At 39.5% G+C, this 22,032-nt stretch overlaps 1 protein-coding gene across 1 annotated transcript in view; it reads left to right on the top strand.

Annotated features, from left to right (window-relative positions):
- Window positions 1–230: 230 nt before the first annotated feature.
- The window catches only part of LOC139442018 (NAD-dependent protein deacetylase sirtuin-2-like), a 44,353-nt gene continuing 22,551 nt past the window's right edge, over window positions 231–22,032 (top strand). Inside the window, exons 1-10 of the mRNA XM_071222770.1 lie at window positions 231–308; window positions 6,702–6,757; window positions 10,193–10,226; window positions 10,871–10,911; window positions 13,322–13,343; window positions 14,283–14,438; window positions 15,565–15,671; window positions 16,572–16,628; window positions 19,450–19,518; window positions 21,686–21,809. Coding sequence (XP_071078871.1) covers window positions 6,740–6,757; window positions 10,193–10,226; window positions 10,871–10,911; window positions 13,322–13,343; window positions 14,283–14,438; window positions 15,565–15,671; window positions 16,572–16,628; window positions 19,450–19,518; window positions 21,686–21,809 — 628 coding nt within the window. The 5' untranslated portion in view covers window positions 231–308; window positions 6,702–6,739. The remainder of the gene's footprint in view (window positions 309–6,701; window positions 6,758–10,192; window positions 10,227–10,870; window positions 10,912–13,321; window positions 13,344–14,282; window positions 14,439–15,564; window positions 15,672–16,571; window positions 16,629–19,449; window positions 19,519–21,685; window positions 21,810–22,032) is intronic.

Below are 22,032 nucleotides of genomic sequence, written 5' to 3'. Positions count from 1 at the left end.
TTTATAGTATCTATTTTCATATGAGTATTATCTATTTTCGTTCGTTTATAAGTTAGCACTTCATTTGAAATTTATAATTGATTAGTCAATCAGCAACACGCGGATTTAAAGCCCAACGTGAAATTCATGGGGTATGAGAAAAGTCATTGATTATGTAGGCTCCATACATCGATGCTGGCCATACACGCTGTGACCTAGAGCTCATACGTTACTATTATTAGCAATGAACCCACATCCGGGTTGGGACCAGTAACCAACAGTAAACACGGAGATTCTCTACCAATTACTATCACAACGGAGGACAATTGGTATGTTGAACCTTACGCCACCTTGAATGTATGTTGTTTGTATTGTAAAGACATGGCCAATCTCTATTTGATGCACTGACCAAAACATCGATGTTTTGACACTTCACTCGTGGTGTCTCACTCCCACTCTCTCAAGATTCTAGTAAACAAGCCATTATGAAAGGCTGTAGACTCTACTGCTGCATTGGCGGTGCCATTCGGTTATGGTTTTCCATAATGTCTTTTTATCCAAGTTTGTTTCCGGAATGCTTACAATGCCTTAATCTGCAGTATGTTGAAAGAGGTCTTATATCTCAATACATGGATCTTTTAGGACAAGATTTCAAAATATATACAGTCTTAGAATTTAAATTATCTAAACACATTACAAGATTGAGCTAGGTGAGATATTGAATGAATATTGTTTCAGCACTATTCCATCTATGTCACGGTGGTCTGTAAATATTCAGACAGTGGTTGATAGCATGAGCAACTGTCTGGATACATCACACTGAATCAGAGACCCGTGAAGATCCAGGGTAGAATAGATCTTCAGCAACCCATGCTTGCCCTAAAAGGTGACTATGATTGTCGTAAGAGGCGACTAGCAGGATTTGGTGGTCAGGCTCACTGACTTGGTAAATGCATGTCATCGTATCCCAATTGCGTGGATCGGTGCTCATGATGTCAATCACTGCATGGTTTGTCTGGTCCAGACTCAAATATTTACAGACTGCCGTCATATAGCTGGAATACTGCTGAGTTAACAAACAATCAGACAGGTCACACAATCCAATCTGTCCTCATGTGGGGGTGATGGGGTAGCCCAATGGTTAAAGTGTTAGCTCGTCTCGTCAAAGACCTGGGTTCACTTCATGGGTCAAATGTGTGAAGCCCATTTCCAGTGTTCCACGTTGTGATATTGCTGGAATATTGCTAAAAGCTGCATAAAACCGTATTCACATATTCATATTTGTTAGTTACAAGAACCATATGCAGCTGGTACCAATTAAATTTATGCATATAATGTGTAGGTTTATTGGAAAGATCAAGCCAGTGGATAAAAACTGAAAAAATGTGTGTATGAAATCATGTTGTTTATATGGTTGTAACCATGGTTACGCCACTGTCTGAAAAACAATTTACTTTTGGAACTATATTGACTGTTAACATGGTTAATTGTCATTGTCTGACTTGACTAATCACTGGCCCTATTACAAAATATATTAATGTGCACATTCCAGGAAACTTGTAATCTTTTGGTATCAAATGTAAGAAATGCTATTTTTGATGCTACAAACGGAATTAAGACCTGACAAGATATGATAAAGTGGTTATCACGTTTGTATGTTTTGGGATGTTAAATATCCTATAGCAGGAACTAAGACTGTGTATTTTGCCTCATCCAGCATATTTAGCCTCAGGAAACACTCCCATGATTGCCTACATTCATCCTGCATTCTCATTGGGTTCCAGAAACAGAGAATATTGCTTTATAAGTGAGAACTTAAAATACTTGTTGATAGTGTTGTGTGGACACCATCTTCCCGAGGCAAGAGAGTTAACTGACTTTAAAAGTCCAGTTTCCACCCTTGCCGAACTAGGCTGGAATTACTTGGCTCAATCGTAGTAGCGCCACCAATGGCTATTACCTGTTATGTCCCTTCTAAGCCTCTCCTCTGGACCAATCAGATTCAACCTCTCGTATCACTTGCGTTTGCTTCACACAAAATGGTGGCGCCCAGTCAGGACGATATGATCGATAATCAAGTGAGTGTGAGTATGGTTTTACGCCGCTTTTAGGAATATTCCAGCAATATCACGGACACCAGAAATGGGCTTCACACATTGTACCCATGTCGGGAATCGAACCCAGGTCTTCAGCGTGACGAGCGAACGCTTTAACCACTAGGCTACCCGACCGCCCTCGATAATCAAGATAAACTGTATCACGTTACCATCTTGATTAAAAACATGAAAGGATTTAGAAAATATCTGTTGACAACGAGTTAGCGGTGCACATGCTTTGCAAATCCTGCAATCGACCGAAATCTGCACAACAGTTTATGAACCGGAATTCGATTTCGGTGCGCGATTTTGTTTGAACTATGCATAGACTCGTTAGTCCAGCCAAAATGTAACTCCATAATACCAGCCTAGTTCGGCAAGGGTGGAAACTTGACTTTTATAGTCAGTTAACTCCTTTGCCTCGAGAAGATGTCTGGACACAAATATGTCAACAAATATTAACTAAACTCTATCTATGATGGTATGACGACGAGTAACTCATTACATTAACCTGATTTAAACCATGGCTCCTTTGTATTTGAGCATGGTCTAACTAAATCAATTGTTAGTTAAACACTACTTGGCAATGATGGATCTTCTTTTTTCCCCTGTCATTTATCTTGATGATAGAAAGATTTCATGACAAACTTTTACGACCAGCGGGATTCGAACCGCGATGTCCGCACTGAAGGTTAACGAATGTAGTCTTCTGCCACGGCGACACGGGAAAAATTGTGTGAAATTAGCAATATTTAGTTACATCAGGACGAATTGCTTATCCGTTTATGAACTGCGAAATCTGTTTTATGCATTTTTTATACAGTATGTTACTCTATACATTCTAGTAAATGTACAGTACTTGAGATTTGGAAGCTTTTCGTTCAATGAAACAAACAGACAGAAACAAAACTACTATTACCTTGATCAGGGCTATGTTTGCTAATAATAGGCCCATCAACATGGGCAAGTAATATGTAAGTGATTGATAAAAGTGCTCGAGTTGTCTAATTGTTGAAATGATTGATTAAACCACTGCGCTGGGTCCTCGTGGTCAAATCTATACATAGTCCTCTCAGGATGAGCAATACACAAATGAAAAGATCTCATTACGATCTCATCTCTCAGGCGAACTTTCTAATCAACCGTTTGTACTGGTCTGTATGTATTCTGGTAAACTGCAATACACTTAACAAACGATACATATTGCGTTTTGGTATACTGGGTAAAAAAATATAACTAATTTTGTTAATATTTGTATTATTTAACATAAAATCTATGCAGAAACATATTCACAAATAATGTTTCCCTTCAAAACTGACTGACAAGACAGCAGAAACGCAGAAATGATTTTCTCTCATGTTATCTCGCTGTATCCATGACGACAAAATGGTTGCAACTGAACATGCTGACATAGTAATATTTACTTTTGTATGTGTCAATCACTGTCAAACACCTTAGCACCCGATATATTGCAATGTGTATCGCAATACAGATACATGTTCAAGTATCACAATATATAGTAATACATTTTTTGCCAACACACAGCCCCATTAGTCTTTCTGTATAATGCTTCTACTTCTCAGAGTTGCATAACAGATTACTGTGTCTTGAAAATGAATGTAAACTAAAAGTTCTGGGTGGAGATAATAATAGAAGAAAGATTTTCTGTACACAAACCATTTATTTGAAAACTTCCCTGATGTTGGTTGGTTGGTTTGTCGTTTAACGCTGGACCAGACAATCCAGTGATTGATATGAGCATCGATCCACACTATTGGGATGGATGACATGCATCAACCAAGTCAGCGAGCCTGACCACCTGTCCATGAACAGACACACAAAAACATATTCCACATAGACCCTTATACCGTTGTCTTGCTTGACAATGGTATAAGGATCTATACCAAAAAATCGCTTTTTACAGTATTAAAGAAGTTGATATCCATAAAACTTTGTCCACCTAGCCCTAATAACATGTATAGGATTTCTAGTGCATGGCACATCTAGAATGGTGATTTATGTTGTTGTAGCCGTGTTTTTCATATGAAGCAGGATGTGGTATTACCGGTATACCATGATTAAAATGTTAACATGGTTAATGAATATGTGTCACAAAGAATTTGGAAAGTACTGGTATGTTACGTTGTTCGAAATCATGCATATTTTCATCTTGTTTGTCAGTCGAAATTAAATTATCAAATTCAGAAGTTACCATCTTGCTTCCTGTGATCGAAAAAAGCAAACTTTTCGCAACCAGCATCCTGAATATAATGTGTCTATTACACATGCATTGCGACCAGAGCAACATCCAATAAAATGGCCGACAAAGTATGTGTGTAGAGCCATTAATATTCTGGTTCATTATAAGTTACAGATGAAAGAACACATGCAACATATTGTGTTTACGTAATGCAGAACTTGATCATCATTGCAGTAAATTTCAACATGGACATCGGGTCATTATCCATCACTAGTCATATGTCACACTTGTGGCGGCAGACAAACTGTAATACAATGGTGGATACATACACATGCAGTTATTGGTACGTCGGAAATACTATTAGAATTCATCATCGATTAATTGGAATTAAATGTTTATATCCTTTGTTCCCAAAGTAAAAACAACGGTTTTAACGAACTCAAAGGGACCACTAATTTAAGTTTGTTATAACAATAGTTCATGATAAGCATATGTACAGTATATATATACAGCTAATTGCCCACTTGCTCAAAGCGATCTTAGCGCTAAGAAGATCATAACTCCCATACATTAACGTAGGCTTACAATAGTTGTAGAGCTGATATCGCTTTGTGCAAGTGGTCCCAGGGCCAAAAACTAAATATGTTATATCCATAAGCTTGTTACTGTGCTTCTAAAATACAGGAAAGCTTCAGAAATGTGATCTGGAAGTAAAAATTACTCAAAGTACAATGAATCTTCAGAGAGTCTATAATACTGCGCTTTTAGTGAGGCTATGAGGGTTGTTGTTGCTTTAAGTGTTTAAGAGGTCGCCTTCTGCCTAAGCAATTTCGGCTGACCTGTCCCTCTTTGGGACTCCTGTGTGTGAGTAGGGTACACATATCTATTGTGAGTTTGGTGTTCACATGATTTTAGTTTTTGTATTGATATGATTTCTATTTTTGTATATTGATATAAGTTCATTTTTATCCTCAGCTGCTCTGTTTATATACGTTCGAGTAGCTGTCTGTCTCTCAGAAATAGAGTTACTTTGGCCTTGGCTATTGCATCTCTTGGCATAAGGAGATCTATGACACATAGCAGATCTAACTGCAGTTCTTGTTTTAACCGAGGCCGGGCTGGGGCATGGTCTTGACATTCTAGTAACAAGTGAGCAATGGTTTCAGCCTGATTGCAAGATGATCAAACCTTGTCATAGTGCTTTTTGTGACCGAGTCTGAGGCGTGACAGCAATTTCAATTTTCCTTTCATTTGAGTATGAGTTTGGCTTTTGGTGGATCGTGGGTTGAATTTTGTACAGCCATCTGCTGATCTTACTTGCGTCCCACTGGGCTTGCCATCTTTGGGCTATGGAGGCTTTTCCTTTTTATTTCTAGTTTACTAAAGGGAATAGGCTGTATATTCGCTTTGTCTAGAGCTAGCTTCGCTAGTGAGTCTGCTTTTTCATTTCCATGAATATCTATGTGAGAGGGGATCCAACACAGCTCCACCTGTTGCCCTTGGTCCGATAGTTTTGTATATTCATATAGAATATTGTTGACTGTGTTTGGCCTGGAGTTTGAGTTTCTGCCGCTGATTGCTTGAAGTGCACTTAGCCAGTCTGATAGGACGACTGCCTTTGCTTCCGGAAGTTCCAGTATGAGTTTGAGTGCATGATGACATCGACGTTACAAGCAAACTCATCAAGCACTATGCAACCCCACCGCCCTATTTAGGACCAAAAGCCAAAATATCTTCTGTGACTTTTCATAAAAAACAAAAAAGGGAAAATAAAATTCTCTTTAGAAAGAAGGTTTTAGAAATGTATTTTTTTTACCACAGATCGACCTTATGGTTTTGAAACATACACCAGCAAACCTGGTGGTGAGAATAAGAGATCTAACTGAACGTGTAGTATGTACAGTGTTGGAAATAGAGCCAATGCTTAATCAAAGACTGGTAACTTTAAAACAGAACTTGCTTTACTTTTTGAAAATTAACCCTTTTCCTAAATACCATATTCAACGTAATAAGCACCTAAGACAACTCACCCAGGTTTGAAAGATCGTAAATTTTGTGGCTTTTGCTGACAGCCTGAAATATTAATAATAATATACGACATTTATTTTCTAAAATTTAACTCACGAGTGCGCATTATACATGAATAAATAAGTCTTGTGTACATTGATCAATGGGAAGGGGTGCTAATTGGGATTGTTCACTAGCCAATATATTAGCAAATATCGCCATGGGTGCTTATAAGAGCTGGGCCCTTATTACGTCGAATACAGTAATAATTTAAATACCTCGAGAGTTGGATACATTGATATTCCACCAGATCTACTCTTATTTAACAATATCTATACAACATGTTTGATTGACTTACATATTATGTTAAACTAGTGGTTTGTCATGTTCAAAAATATTTTTCTGTTTTGTTTCACCAGAATATAACAAGGTACTTCTCTGATACGGCAGCATTGACATGGAAGGCGAGAAGAAGGTAAGATTGTGTTGATTGGAACTGTTTATCTTCGTGAGAGGATAATCAAATAGTGCTGTGAGAGACCTAGTTATCATGAGAGGCTATGTTTGTGTAAATCTGACTCACTGCGATGAAGCTCTTCTCGGTATCAGGCAGACTGACCCTTTGGTAATTGGCTCCCACAAACTGCCCACTAGGAAGATTAATCACTCTTGTTATCAGTGTTGGTTCTAGCTGCAAGTGATTTCTACCAATAAGTCATTTCATGAGCAACAGTTGAGGTGAATAATATCATCATTCTATCACATACAATTACCGTATTCAACGTAATAAGCGCCCAGGGCGCTGTCAAAATTAGAAATAGGGGGCTCTTATTAGAATATTATTTTGGTGAAAAAAACAGAGTTGAAAGATAAATTTCGTGGTTTATGCTGACAGCCTGAAATGTTTATGTACAACAGATATATTTTTCCAGAATTTAGTTGCTCATAATTAAGGGTGCATATAACACATGAGTGCATATTATTCGCGAAAAAATAAGTCTTGTGTACATTGATTGGAAGGGGTGCCAATTGTGATTGTTCACTAGCCAATATATTAGCAAATATCGCCGTGGGCGCTTATTAGAGCGGGGCGCTTATTACGTCGAATACGGTATTATCGCAATGCTAAATTTGCTTTGATTCCATGGTGTACTCTTCAAACTGTATGTTTGCTGGGACAGGATATTGATTTGAGCTTTGCAGGACTGTAGATAATGTTTTTATCCATTTAGGATGAACATACTGTGTTTTCAATGTAGAGTTAGGTTACCTATAGATTTAATCGTGAGAAATTGAATTTGGAACCTAACACGCAGCAAAAGATATGACATCACAGTCGTATATAGAAAAGCGGCAAATTTAAAGCTATCTGTTGTCCCCAAAATTTAAAACTACATTCTCTTTGTTGATTTCTGTCCTGTTGTCAGCACAAAATGTATTGCCACACATCCTTTGAATACTGTAAACAGGGAATTTTTTGCGACCGTTTTATTATTGCGATTTTTTGCGAACGAGACTCAATCGCAAAAATTAAAAACGCAAAAATAAGTATAAATAATACATACATACTTTATTCATTGCACCACGTCATCAAATGTTGAAATCATCAACAAGTACCACAAGTTACTCTATAAGTTAAAAACACAAATCAATGCAGAATGGTCACACAATACATCACAAATGACAGTGCAAACAGACCAATCAGTGTCACTGTTACCTCACAGTAATCCTGCCTTCTTCCAACCTCGCTTGATTGCGTCAGTGTCCTTTGCAATTTTGTCCACACAGGAAACAAGCCATCTTGCGTGAATTGGTTTCATGACACTGGTCAACTTTCCAGCCAACTCAGATTAACTAGCTTTGGAGAGAAGCTGTCTATTGTTTGGTAATTGAGGGGTCATCTCAACACGGCAACACGCAAAAATATCTCGTCGCAGTATTGTCTTTGGTGCGGTATTCGCAATATTTTAACGGCGCAGAAATAAAGCTGTTTACAGTATTGTGGTAACCATGGTAACCGCAAAATCACATTTTGTGACCTATAATAGTAAATATCATTTAAATATGCATACCGACAATGACTTAAGAAAAGTACTATTCTATGAATAATAACTTCTGCAGTGGTCCAGCTGTCAGATCAGCTGTTTTAATCAGAGGGGGTTTATTGTGATTTGACAACAATTGAGTAATTTCCAAATTCATGGTAGAATGAGTATTCACAAGATATCATTGTCATTGGGTGTTGATAGATTTCTGTGGATATTAAATATGTTATTATCCCATTGGGTCCAGTCTTGTGGGCATTTTTACATCCAAAAGTAGATATTTTTCAAAGATAATTCTGCATAATTTGCTGTATCAGGTGACATATACTTTGTATCTGTTCGTGTACTCCCCTAAGTGTGTAACATGGCACATGAACCCACAGCAGCATTTCTAACGAACAAGGAGCAAGACATAACACCTTTTTATGTATTAAAACTATTATTCACTGAGGTATAGTGAGTGAGCGAGTATGATTTAATGCCGCTTTTAGCAATATTCCAGCAACATTACGGCGGGGGACACCAGAAATGGGCTTCACACATTGTACCAATGTCGGGAATCAAACCCGGGTCTTCGGCGTGATGAGCGAACACTTTAACCACTAGGCTACCTGACCGCTCCTGCAGTAAAGTGCATGTAGATGTGATGCCTGCAATCCATCAGTAAATATAAGATAGCTACGCGATACACCACAAAGAACAATAAAGAACAAAGCATGGTTTATTTCATGTTAAACTATGGCTCCTTTGTCTTTGACCGTGGTCTAACAAACTGAATTGTTAGTTAAATACCACTTGGCAATAACGGAACTTCTTTTTTTCCCGATCATTTGTCATGATGATAGAACAATTTCATGAAAAACGTTTGTTGCCAGCGGGATTCAAACCTACAAGCATAAATCATAAGGAAATGGATGATAGGTAATCTATGTGTGACTTCTTTCCCAGAGTTCAAATTTCATTAGCATGAATTTTACACATTTTCACACACTCTCCTACCCAGAGTTCCATGCGGCCGGCAGCCAGCTAGCATAGTACCTCTGCCACAGGCCAGCGCCATGTGACGATTCGTCACATCTTTCACAGTCCATTCAAGATATTGCATATGCTTTTCATCCGTTTCATGTTTGAAAAGTCTACACATTTTCATAAACAAATGTCAAAGAATGGTTAACTTTCATTGAGAAAGTATGCAAATACGTTAAATTCTACTTGTTTTTGCGTAGTTATCCTATGTTTACATTGGTTGTACGGCTCCACGTGCTGTCATCGAAGCCCAACGGAGAGCTAGCGACAGGGTCACTTTGATGCATAAATATATATATTGTCATGCAACTCACTGTAGCAGTTGTAGTAGCATATCTATATAGTTATGCAAAACAATATGTAAAGCGCCCCCAAATACTTGCATTAGTCTGTTCTATACTGATTTCTGAAAAAGCGTGTTTGTTTACAAACAAGAGAAAAGTCCGGTCACGTGATATGCAAATTAGCCTGTGGCAGTGGTGTTATGCTGAGTCACCACTGCGACGGAGTGTGATTTTCACATTAACGCTTGTCAAGTGACCCAAGTCAATTTCCTCTGATGATGTTAAACAGATCTGATCATTAACCATTGGTAACTTGTTTTAATAAGTACCACTAGAGATCCAACTGGAATGGCAGATTTTTCTTGGCCTACCAACAAATTCTGCCATTCAACAATAGCCAACCTGACTTGGGGCTGCCAGGCTTATGCCCATTTGCAACCCTGAGATTTGATCCAGCAATTTTGTACCCAAAATGAGCCTAATAAAGTTGAAGTAGCAAGTGAAATGACGCTGTTACAAGGTAGCAGCATCTTTCATTCAGATTCCTTGTTTCAGGGGAAGGATGACGGTAAATCTCCTAAGAAGCCAGGTAAGATAGATGAAGAACTGATCCAACATCCAGGTTGCTGTTGTACAAAGCGATCTTAGTGCTAAGATCGTAACTCCCATACCTGAACCTATAGACTTACAACAGTGGTAGCGCTAAGGTTGTTTTGTACAGTGGGACCCTGGACTTTTTATTATTCTGGAGTGGGGAAGGGTGCTGGGAGCTTTATAGAGATATATATTGTTTCACTCACTTCATAACATACCTCTTTTTTTCGGAAGGGTGAAGTGAGGTGAAATTGGGTTTAACGTCACATCCAAGATTATTGCACTTATATATAGCGAGGTGCATGCACGTGTGTATGTGTGAATTATTTCTCACTATTTTCCGGGAACAAATTCATTTTAAAAAATTGCCCCCGAGAATATCAGATGTTTGGTTCCTCTGACTGAGTTTTCTCTTTGGAATACTGGCACCAACTCTTTTACAGACACTTTACCATTCCACATTCTGTGGTGCTATTTCATCAGATAGGGCATGTTAATTTGTAAATACGGATGCAACACACAGAATATTTAAAAGATAAATGCTAAGTCTCTTGCATTTGTTCACAATTTCATGATGGATTTGCAGATGATGATACCAATTGGATAATAACACTTTCATCATGTCATCTTTTTCCTCAGAGGGCAAGGAAGAGGGAGCACAGGGAGCACAGGGAGGACAGGTCAGTATTAATATAACGCATTCATTTGTTTCTTTGGTTTGTTTTCAGATTTCTTTTCTCAAAAACTTGGGTCATTGGTCAAAATGAAAATAATATTAAACCCTTCAATTCTTTTTGTAAGAGTTAGAACTTGGTTGTGTAGTGTATGACTGAAATTATAACCATAATATACTTATCTTAAATGTATCTTCATCTGTGACTGCTTTTTCTTCCGTTTTCCTTGGCTCAGTTTTGGGGCCCAACTGTAACTTTACCAGCAACTTCCCATATCACACCAAACACATCGTGTCACTCAGATAAAGGGCTCAACTTTGCACATCGTGTCAACTTTGCCCATCGACTCAGCTTTGCCCATCGGCTACAACTCCAATGCTCAATGAGCTCAAATTCTTGAGCCAATATTTAGCAAGATGTAAAATCTGCCCGCCTGTGTAATGTGAAGACCTCGATTGGTTCAACACAGTCAGTGAACACTGACCTTCACCTTCCTCACGTGACTTTGTGACACCACATTCACATGCAATGTACCTGGCTTTGGCAGGCAAACTCTTACCGTATTAACCCTTAATGAATTAATCGTAAGTAGTCCTAAAATTGTCTGCCAGACAGTCTTTCAGTTGGAGGAAACTTTAATGCAGCCCGCCAGAAAAGTTACTAGCCACGGGCAGGCAGCAGGCAATTATTTTGGACACTGCACACATGCATCTTATGGGGTCATACCAAAACATGCACATGAAATAAATGTGAAATGGGAATAGAACACAATGGAACAATATAGGTAGGATGGAAAAAAATAATAACTTATACTGTTTTTCATTTGACATTCTGGGGAAATGTGGGAGGAATATTTAAATGGTTATTGAGTTTACTTGGAAACATAATCACACACTTGAGTAATGCTGGAGCTATGGAACATTTTTGTTGGCTACTTCTCATGCTGTGGGCCTAGGTCAGGCATGGAAAAGATGTGATGGTTATTGTTTTTTGTATGTGTGGTATTCAGGCTACGCAGTAATTGAAATTGGTTTGTTGCACATTCTGATGTTTGGGGTCTGTGGATCCGTCAAGCAAAGAATATGAAATAAACCGCTTAAGCTGAAGGTGACACTGTGTTGTGATCCTTGTAGTGTAGAAGAGGAACTCTGTACGCCTTCCTTGTTGTAAGAGTGGACTATTTGGGGATTGGGTAGTTCCAGATTGCGAACTGGCTGACTGTGCTGATGGCATAGATTGTTGCTCATGCGGTCAACCACTGGTTGCCTGATTCAGGCTCAATCATGTACAGGCCAGTGTGTTGTGGCTGAAATATTACTGATAACATTCACATATTCACTCACTGAAGTGGGGTTGGGCACCACTACTCTCTGTAGAGTTGCATCCCTTAGATGTACCAGGATCCTTTTATTGTAGGTTTGAATCCGAGGTTCTCCCTGATTATGATCATTAGTTTGTTAGCACCAGACCCATGCTCATTTCTTCTGACCAAACTGATAAATGCCAGCATCAACTTGGGTTGTCCTCATTCATCAATCTGAGATCAATCTTGACATCAATCTTGACATCAATCTGACATCAATCTGAAATATTGTTCAAAGAGGTACTCAAGTCACTTACGGGTTGGTGAGGTAGCCTAGTGGTTAAAGCATTTTGCTCGTCACACCGAGGGTCTGGGTTCGACTCCCCCATGGGTACAATGTGTGAAGTCCATTTCTGGTGTCCCCATACATGATATTGCTGGAATATTGCTAACAGCAGCGCAAAACCAAACTCACTCACTCATCTCACTTACTGATTCATGCACTGAAGGTTTGACATCACAGATGATGTGTCAGCTGTGTCTGTTTAACTTCAATTCCCACGTTGGCAGCACAGGTGGCGCCAAGGTTGGACTCACTCTGCCCAGTGGCACCCCATACCTCTGTGGCGCCACTGATTCTGGGTTCAAATCTAAAATGTATACGATTAGGATCCATCATCTTTTAGCTAACACCTGGATGTATATTGGAAACAATGATAAAAGGTATTTATTTGCTTATGACAGGCTGACAAGGTAGACACAATTTTATGGATACTGTGAAAAGCGACGTTTTTGGTATAGATCCTTATACCGTTGTCAACACCTACCTATGTTAGCCCCACTCATGTATGCAATTGTTGTTACTGTTAATTCTCTATTGTTAATCCTCCACCTACTATATATATTCTGTATTAAGGATCTATACCGAAACGTCGCTTTTCACAGTATTAAAGTAGTTGTTAACCAAAATTGTGTCTACCTTGTGATCCCTCAACTTCTAAGTAATGACTATCAAATAATTTATGACAGGCTTACGAAATTTTATAGACTGTGCATTTGTTAGTTCGAAAATGTCCAATGATGTGAACATTAATCAATATATATCTGTTTCAGACGGGAGGAGCAATAGACGCACGTAAGTTTAGCCTGGCACTAAAACCTGACATGTTGAGTCTGGTCTACAGTAAACTGGAAACATTGCATGCAAGAATATTGAGGGAAGCAGCATGGGTTGAGTCTTATGTTTTGAGTGGATTTTCGATCTGAAGTACGGAATCACTAACGATAATCTGTGACCAAACTATGGTTCTGTATATGTAAGGAGTGTTTTTTACTTCATTCGGCCATTAACAGGCACTGAAAGCATATAGCACAGCAACTTCGTAAACCATCATGAAGTGGGCACCACTACAGAAAACTAAGTAAGCCTTGCAAGGTTTTGTTCTACAAGGCATGGCACTATTATGACATCATATAGCTTTTTTTATGCAAAATCGTGTATGGAAAAGCACCAAATTTCATGTCGCCAAAATTTAAAATACATTCTCTTTGTAGATTTGTTTTTGGCCCATCTTTTTTTTGTGTGTATTGCCACACATACTTAAAATATTGTAGTTACTGCAACCCTGCATGTTGTAACCTATATTTGTACATGTAATTATTTTACAATGTCCTACCAACAATGACAGAAAAAGAAGTACTATTCTAAAAATATTAGGTTCTCTGGTGGTACAGCCATCAAACCGTCCGTTTCAATGAGACATGATTATTGGGATTTCATACCTTTGATTAACCAATCAGAATCGAGTAATTTGCACATTCATGGTAGTATCGACCAATCATGCGAGTTCAACACAAACTGGTTAATAGCAATGACCTCTTGTCAGATAGGGTTGCAAGTAAGTATCTCGATTTGTATTCTGACTCAAGAATCGCAATTCATATTGTGAAGTAGGCATATTGTGAATAGGCTGCGGTGTAAGACAAAATACATGTTTGACCATTATTGCAAGAGATAAGTCATGAAGATGTTCCTCATCTCAGTAATGGAGACAAAGCGTTTGAATCCTTTCAGTTGCAGCAGGATTGAGCAACTATTTCTCCAGCGCTGTCAAGTTGGATGATGCTGAGAAAGTTCTGAGTGAGGTGAGCTTCGAGGGCGTGGCCAAGTATTTGAAGAGTGACAAGTGCACCAACATCATCACCATGGCAGGAGCTGGGATATCAACATGTAAGTGTTGTCATGGAAACAAGGTTACATATAAGTGTTGTCATGAGACACGAAGTTACATGTAAGTGTTGTCATGGAAACACAAAGTTACATATAAGTGTTGTCATGGAAACATAGTTATATACAAGTGTTGTCATGGAAACATGAAGTTACATGTAAATGTTGTCATGGAAACACAAAGTTACATATAAGTCTTGTCATGGAAACAAGGTTATATACAAGTGTTGTCATGGAAACAAGGTTACATATAAGTGTTGTCATGGAGACACAAAGTTACATGTAAATTGTCATGGAAACACAAGGTTACATGTAAGTGTCATCATGGCAACACACAAGGTTAATGGTGAACATTCCAGCTTCCAAGTTTTGTGTGTTTGACATTGTGGAAGGAAACAGGAAGGGTCTAGTGTACCTTATTCATGCGTCTTTGATTATCAAGGGAATTGTGTCTCCGTTCTGTTATGATAAATAAATACCCCAGGCTCATTCGCCATCATTCAATGTGTTTCGAAAGCAGCACCATCTTCTCCATCTCTTGTATCATTCCCTTAACACAGACTTTCCCTTCTTCATCATTGTCCTCTTATTAGATGGCAGGTCACATGCGAAGATCCAGGTTAGAATTGACCTTCAGTAACCCACACTTGTCAAGAGGCGACTACCGAAATCTATTGGTCAGACTCGCTGACTTGGTTGATGCATGTCAACGTATCCCAATTGCATAGATCATTGCTACTGATGTCAATCACTGGATAGTGTGGTTTGGACTCTATTATTTACAGACTGCCATCATATATTTGGAATATTGCTGAATGTAGCATTAAACATGTTAAACAACAAACAAACAAACAAAACAAACAAACAAAACAAACAAACAAGATGGCTAGTTTTAGTGGTGTGTCTTTCAAATAGGTTTCAAAACAAAGCTAAGGTAGTGAATGAGTATTTATCATAATTGATTGTAGTCATGGTACACCAGATAATCGAGGATTCAGTGCACTGAAGAGAGATGAGACAGTGATAATCCCTGGACCCCATTTGGATGCCTTGGACCCTCCAAACTCCAGAACTTAGAAATAGATAGACCCAGGCTAACTCTGTTACAGTTTTTGTTTTCGGTTTACAGCGGCAGGCATTCCAGACTTTCGGTCCCCAGGAAGTGGCCTGTATGACAACCTCCAGAAATACAACCTGCCAGACCCAATGGCCATTTTCAACATACAATATTTTACAGTAAGCGTACAAATTGATGTTTGCATATATTTTAATTTGAACACATATAAATAATGTTTGAGTTAATGTGATTTGTTTTATTTGATTGGTTTCTTCGTCATGTGACCTAATTTAATTTGATTCAGCTCCACAATAATGGAAGAGGTATGATGTGCAAATAAATTCATCAGCCCCTTATTTATTGATGATAAATATTTTTTATGTCAATTATGGATGTTACAAAACATATTCATATATCATATTTTGGTAATGTGCATTTTCCTGAGGCAAGGCCATTAACTGACTTTAAAAGTCCACTTTCCTCCCTTGATGAACAAGACTGGAATTTCCATGCTCAATTGTAGCGCCACCAGTGGCTATTACGAGTTATGTTCCTTCTATGTCCCTCCTATTGACAATCAGATTCCATCTCATATCACTTGTTTTGTTTCAAACAAAATGGCGGTGCCAAGTCAAGATGATCTGATTGATAATGAAGATCTATATTGTAATAAAAGGGTCTTACCATGCGAAGTGCATAAGATCACTGGAGCACCTTAATTAAAAACATGAAAAGATTTGCAAAATATGTGTCAACGCCCAGCTGGCGGTAGTCATGCTTTGCCAACCGTGCAGTCGACCAAAATCTGCACATTGAAATCCATGTTGTTTACGAACCAGATGTCTAATTCATTACACGATTTTGATTGGACTATGCATAGACTCGTTAGTCTTGCCAAAATGTAGCGCCAGAATTCCAGCCTAGTTTGCCATGGGTGGATACGTGACGTTTATAGTCATCTAACGCCCTTGCCTCAGGAAGATGGGTGATGTGTAGTGACCACGGTGTCTATTGATTACATCTTGTAGGACCAAGGTCCTCTGAAACATTGTTGCTCATGTTCGTGTATGTTTTCACAGGAGAACCCAGAACCATTTTGTCACCTTGCCAAAGAGCTGTGGCCAGGACATTTCAAGGTGAGTGAAGAAGACTGTGAAATACTTGTAGTCAGGGAACACTCGATTAACCTTCAGTGGCCAACACTGACGTCCTCTTAGAACTAAAAGTATATGAAGGTAGTCTTCACCTTTTGTCTGTTAATCCAGAAAAGTGTTTATCTGGACATTTCTGTCTGCATTGACAAGGTTTCAATGTATTTTGATTCAATGGGCATAAGACCCTAGTCTTCAAAATGTAGAAAATATGCAAAAGTTGGGATTTCTTTTTCAGATGTTTATTTGCTTTACAAGTAAGCCTGAAACATTTGCCCTTGGTCAGTGTGAGTAGTGACTGTGGTAAATGAGTTTGCTTGAGATGCTTGGGGTGCATTCCACAGAGCAAGTCTAAGCACTAAGATTCTAATACTACCATACACTACCATACACTACGATCCTACTAGTCCCATACACTAACATAGACATATGATATTCGTAACTCTACAATCCTGCTAGTCCCATACACTAACATAGACTTATGACAATCTTAACACTACGATCCTACTAGTCCCATACACTAACATAGACTTATGATATTCGTAACTCTACAATCCTACTAGTCCCGTACACTAACATAGACTTATGATAATCTTAACACTATGATCCTACTAGTCCCATACACTAACATAGACTTATGACAATCTTAACACTACGATCCTACAAGTCCCATACACTTACATAGACTTATGACAATCTTAACACTACGATCCTACTAGTCCCATACACTTACATAGACTTATGACAATCTTAACACTACGATCCTACTAGTCCCATACCCTAACATAGACTTATGACAATCTTAACACTACGATCCTACAAGTCCCATACACTTACATAGACTTATGACAATCTTAACACTACAATCCTACTACAGTGATTGCTCGCTATTGCGCTCTTCGATAAAGCGCTACTTCGGTTACTACGAGCGGTAACGCATGGCTCCCAAAATTTATGTACACTTTTATTACTGATAGTTTTACACAGACATAATTGTATTGTTGTTCGTTGTTCATTTGCACATAACGCTTCTCATTGCATAATCAACCGCTTATCGCTGAATGGAGTTCTAATAATCTGTTTGAAAACATCCGCGGCAAGTCCCGGAAATACGATTGTTCAACTAGTTAACTTTTCACACTATCGACCTTTGATCTTAGAAGCGCATGCATGCAATAAAAGAGAACCACAAGCAAAGTTTATATTCTTAATTAGTGGGCAATCCAATTTGAGGCGACACTGTCACACACATGTAGTTGCTGTCACAACACGGCGGTCATTCATTTCGTAATCGCGCTTTCGTAACATCGCCTGGTTTTTTCCGTAGTTATAACAAGCGATTTCATTGGATTAAAATTTGTTTCTAATGACGCTTTCTTGCCGAAATCTACTACAACTTTCGTGATTGGTCAATTTTGAGCACGTGACCTCAGGCAGCCAATCAAATTATAGCTGTGATACCAAGCTCGTGTTTGATAAATTTCAGAAGTTGGCGAAAGATTTTTTGTTAAATCGTGTTAATCTGAACGTTTTAAGCAGGAAATCACGATATATATTAAAAATATGGAGCTTCGCGAATGTATCGTGCTAGGTTACGAGCTGTGACAAAGATTTTTCATGCATATATTTTTGCATTAAACATTGTGTCCGAGCCGAGAATTCAAGGCGACGAAAGCCGAGATGTCATTTGACTTACATTACACGCGATCGCACGAAACGATGGAAATAATAACTTAGATGTAAGTTTGATTACTTTTAGATGTATTTTTGTTGATTTTATTTATCATTTTGTATAATATATTTAAAGATTTGTTTAAAACGTCTTTATTTTGCTCTTTGATGTGGACCCGTTTTCGAAATGTGTGTCCGAGAATTTTATTTTCAATAACATCGCGGTAAATAGTGAATAATTTTTTAATTTATCGATTAAAAATGATAAATTGAAATGGAATACGTATTTCAGACATTGTGAAATGTGACAGATTTAATAAATGAATGATATTACAGGTAGATCTAGGTCCATAAAAATATATACTATTTTGATGTGACGTGAGATAAACACATATTGATGATTTAAGATTTTCCGAGCGCGCGCCTCGGCCTCGGTTAAACGGCTCATCGTCTATAACGCCCACCAATTATTTGGACCCCATTGGTAGCGTTATAGTGAGCGATCACTGTAGTCCCATACACTAACATAGACTTATGACAATCTTAACACTATGATCCAACTAGTCCCATACACTAACATAGACTTATGACAATCTTAACACTACGATCCTACTAGTCCCATACACTAGCATAGACTTATGACAATCTTAACACTACGATCCTACTAGTCCCATACACTAACATAGACTTATGACAATCTTAACACTACGATCCTACTAGTCCCATACACTAACATAGACTTATGACAATCTTAACACTATGATCCTACTAGTCCCATACACTAACATAGACTTATGATGATCATAACATCTTTCTCAGGCAAGGGAGTTAACTGACTATAAACGTCCAGTTTCCACCCTTGCTGAACTAAAAAATATAAGTCCTTCAAAACGATTAGGCGTAATAGAGAAAATTATACCAATACCAAATAAAACAAAATGCAAAGTTGATTTAGACTCTTGATACGTAACAAGTGACTGGAAGCTTATGTCCAGGTATGACAACATGAATGAGGATTCAAACTCAGACATTATTGCAATGTTGCATGCATTCAGGCCTCTCAACCACATTCCAATGTCTTTGTTTTCCACTCTGGACTTTCACTGTGTCAGTATAAGAACAATGCATGTTTCAGCCAACACCCTGTCACTACTTTGTGAAACAGCTCCATGACAAGGGGAAGCTCCTCCGTCATTACACGCAGGTAAGTGGTACAGTAAGGGTGTGGCAGGACTCAGAGACATTACATGTTACACACACACACACACACACACACACACACACACACACACACACACACACACACACACACACACACACACACACACACACACACACGTGATATTAGTCAAAATGTCAATCACAGGTTTATCTGGAGTTATTTACAGGACGGGGTAATATTACTTTAATATTTCTATAATGTTGCTGAATCACCCACTCATCCATTTTGAGAATCACAGAGTCTTGTTGTCAGAAGTGTTGCTCCCTAGGACTCCCTGCTTGTCGTGGGAGTCTTGTTGTCAGAAATGTTTGTCTCTAGGAGACCCTGCTTGTCGTGGGAGTCTTGTTGTCAGAAGTGTTTGTCCGTAGGACTCCCTGCTTGTCGTGGGAGTCTTGTTGTCAGAAGTGTTCGTCCCTAGTACTCCCTGCTTGTCGTGGGAGTCTTGTTGTCAGAAGTGTTCGTCCCTAGGACTCCCTGCTTGTCGTGGGAGTCTTGTTGTCAGAAGTGTTCGTCCCTAGGACTCCCTGCTTGTCGTGGGAGTCTTGTCAGAAGTGTTCGTCCCTAGGACTCCCTGCTTGTCGTGGGAGTCTTGTTGTCAGAAGTGTTCATCCCTAGGACTCCCTGCTTGTCGTGGGAGTCTTGTCAGAAGTGTTCGTCCCTAGGACTCCCTGCTTGTCGTGGGAGTCTTGTTGTCAGAAGTGTTCATCCCTAGGACACACTGCTTGTCGTGGGAGTCTTGTCAGAAGTGTTCGTCCCTAGGACTCCCTGCTTGTCGTGGGAGTCTTGTTGTCAGAAGTGTTTGTCCATAGGACTCCCTGCTTGTCGTGGGAGTCTTGTTGTCAGAAGTGTTCGTCCCTAGTACTCCCTGCTTGTCGTGGGAGTCTTGTTGTCAGAAGTGTTCGTCCCTAGGACTCCCTGCTTGTCGTGGGAGTCTTGTTGTCAGAAGTGTTCATCCCTAGGACTCCCTGCTTGTCGTGGGAGTCTTGTTGTCAGAAGTGTTCATCCCTAGGACTCCCTGCTTGTCGTGGGAGTCTTGTCAGAAGTGTTCGTCCCTAGGACTCCCTGCTTGTCGTGGGAGTCTTGTTGTCAGAAGTGTTTGTCCCTAGGACTCCCTGCTTGTCGTGGGAGTCTTGTCAGAAGTGTTCGTCCCTAGGACTCCCTGCTTGTCGTGGGAGTCTTGTTGTCAGCAGTGTTCGTCCCTAGTACTCCCTGCTTGTCGTGGGAGTCTTGTTGTCAGCAGTGTTCGTCCCTAGGACACACTGCTTGTCGTGGGAGTCTTGTCAGAAGTGTTCGTCCCTAGGACTCCCTGCTTGTCGTGGGAGCTTTTTGTCAGAAGTGTTCGTCCCTAGGACTCCCTGCTTGTCATGGGAGTCTTGTTGTCAGAAGTGTTCGTCCCTAGGACACCCTGCTTGTCGTGGGAGTCTTGTCAGAAGTGTTCGTCCCTAGGACTCCCTGCTTGTCGTGGGAGTCTTGTCAGAAGTGTTCGTCCCTAGGACTCCCTGCTTGTCGTGGGAGTCTTGTCAGAAGTGTTTGTCCCTAGGACTCCCTGCTTGTCGTGGGAGCTTTTTGTCAGAAGTGTTCGTCCCTAGGACTCCCTGCTTGTCATGGGAGTCTTGTTGTCAGAAGTGTTCGTCCCTAGGACTCCCTGCTTGTCGTGGGAGTCTTGTCAGAAGTGTTCGTCCCTAGGACTCCCTGCTTGTCGTGGGAGTCTTGTCAGAAGTGTTCATCCCTAGGACACCCTGCTTTTCGTGGGTGTTGACCAAACATGGGATTGGGTGTTCATGCTATCAGCCATTGGTTTGCTGGTTGAGACTTGATTATTTACAAGTCACAGAGCCTCTGGGTGGATTCCTGTTTAGAACTGGTCCCCAGCAACCTATGCTGGTCGTACGAGGTGACCAAATGGATCGGGTGGGCAGACTCTGTGAAAAGGTTAACTGCATGTAATTGTACCGCAGTGGAATAGGTCGTTGCTCATAATGTCAATCACAGATCATCTGTTCCAGACTCAATTATTTACATATGACTGTTGCATATTCCTGGCATACTGTTTCAGTGACTTCCATGGTCTCAGTGTTAATCATACACTGAAACAGTTAAGTTGTGGTCAAAGTTGATATTTTTTTAATGCATTTTGTACATCTTTCAGAATATTGATACACTGGAGCATTACACAGGCCTCCCCGCGGACAAGATTGTGGAGGCTCATGGGACATTTCGTACTTCCCACTGTCTCAAATGTGCAAAGGAATTCTCACAGGACTGGATCAAAGGTACGTCGATAGGCATCCTTTGTTTAAGTATATTAAAAATACAAAAAATAACATAATATAGGTGATTGGGTATGACGAGTGTAAAAATATTACCACGCTATAACTAATTTGTTGATCTACTATATTTGCTGTAATAAGTGCCTTGGACGCTTAGAAAATTGACAGAGGAGGGTTTGAAAAGATTTACATCAAGTCAAATTTGTTGTAAGATATCAAACGGTAA

The sequence above is a fragment of the Haliotis cracherodii genome, unplaced genomic scaffold (genome assembly GCF_022045235.1).
Source record: "Haliotis cracherodii isolate W230 unplaced genomic scaffold, xgHalCrac1.p SCAF_5, whole genome shotgun sequence".
Lineage (NCBI taxonomy): Eukaryota > Metazoa > Mollusca > Gastropoda > Lepetellida > Haliotidae > Haliotis > Haliotis cracherodii.
This window is presented reverse-complemented; position numbering and strand designations above follow the sequence as displayed.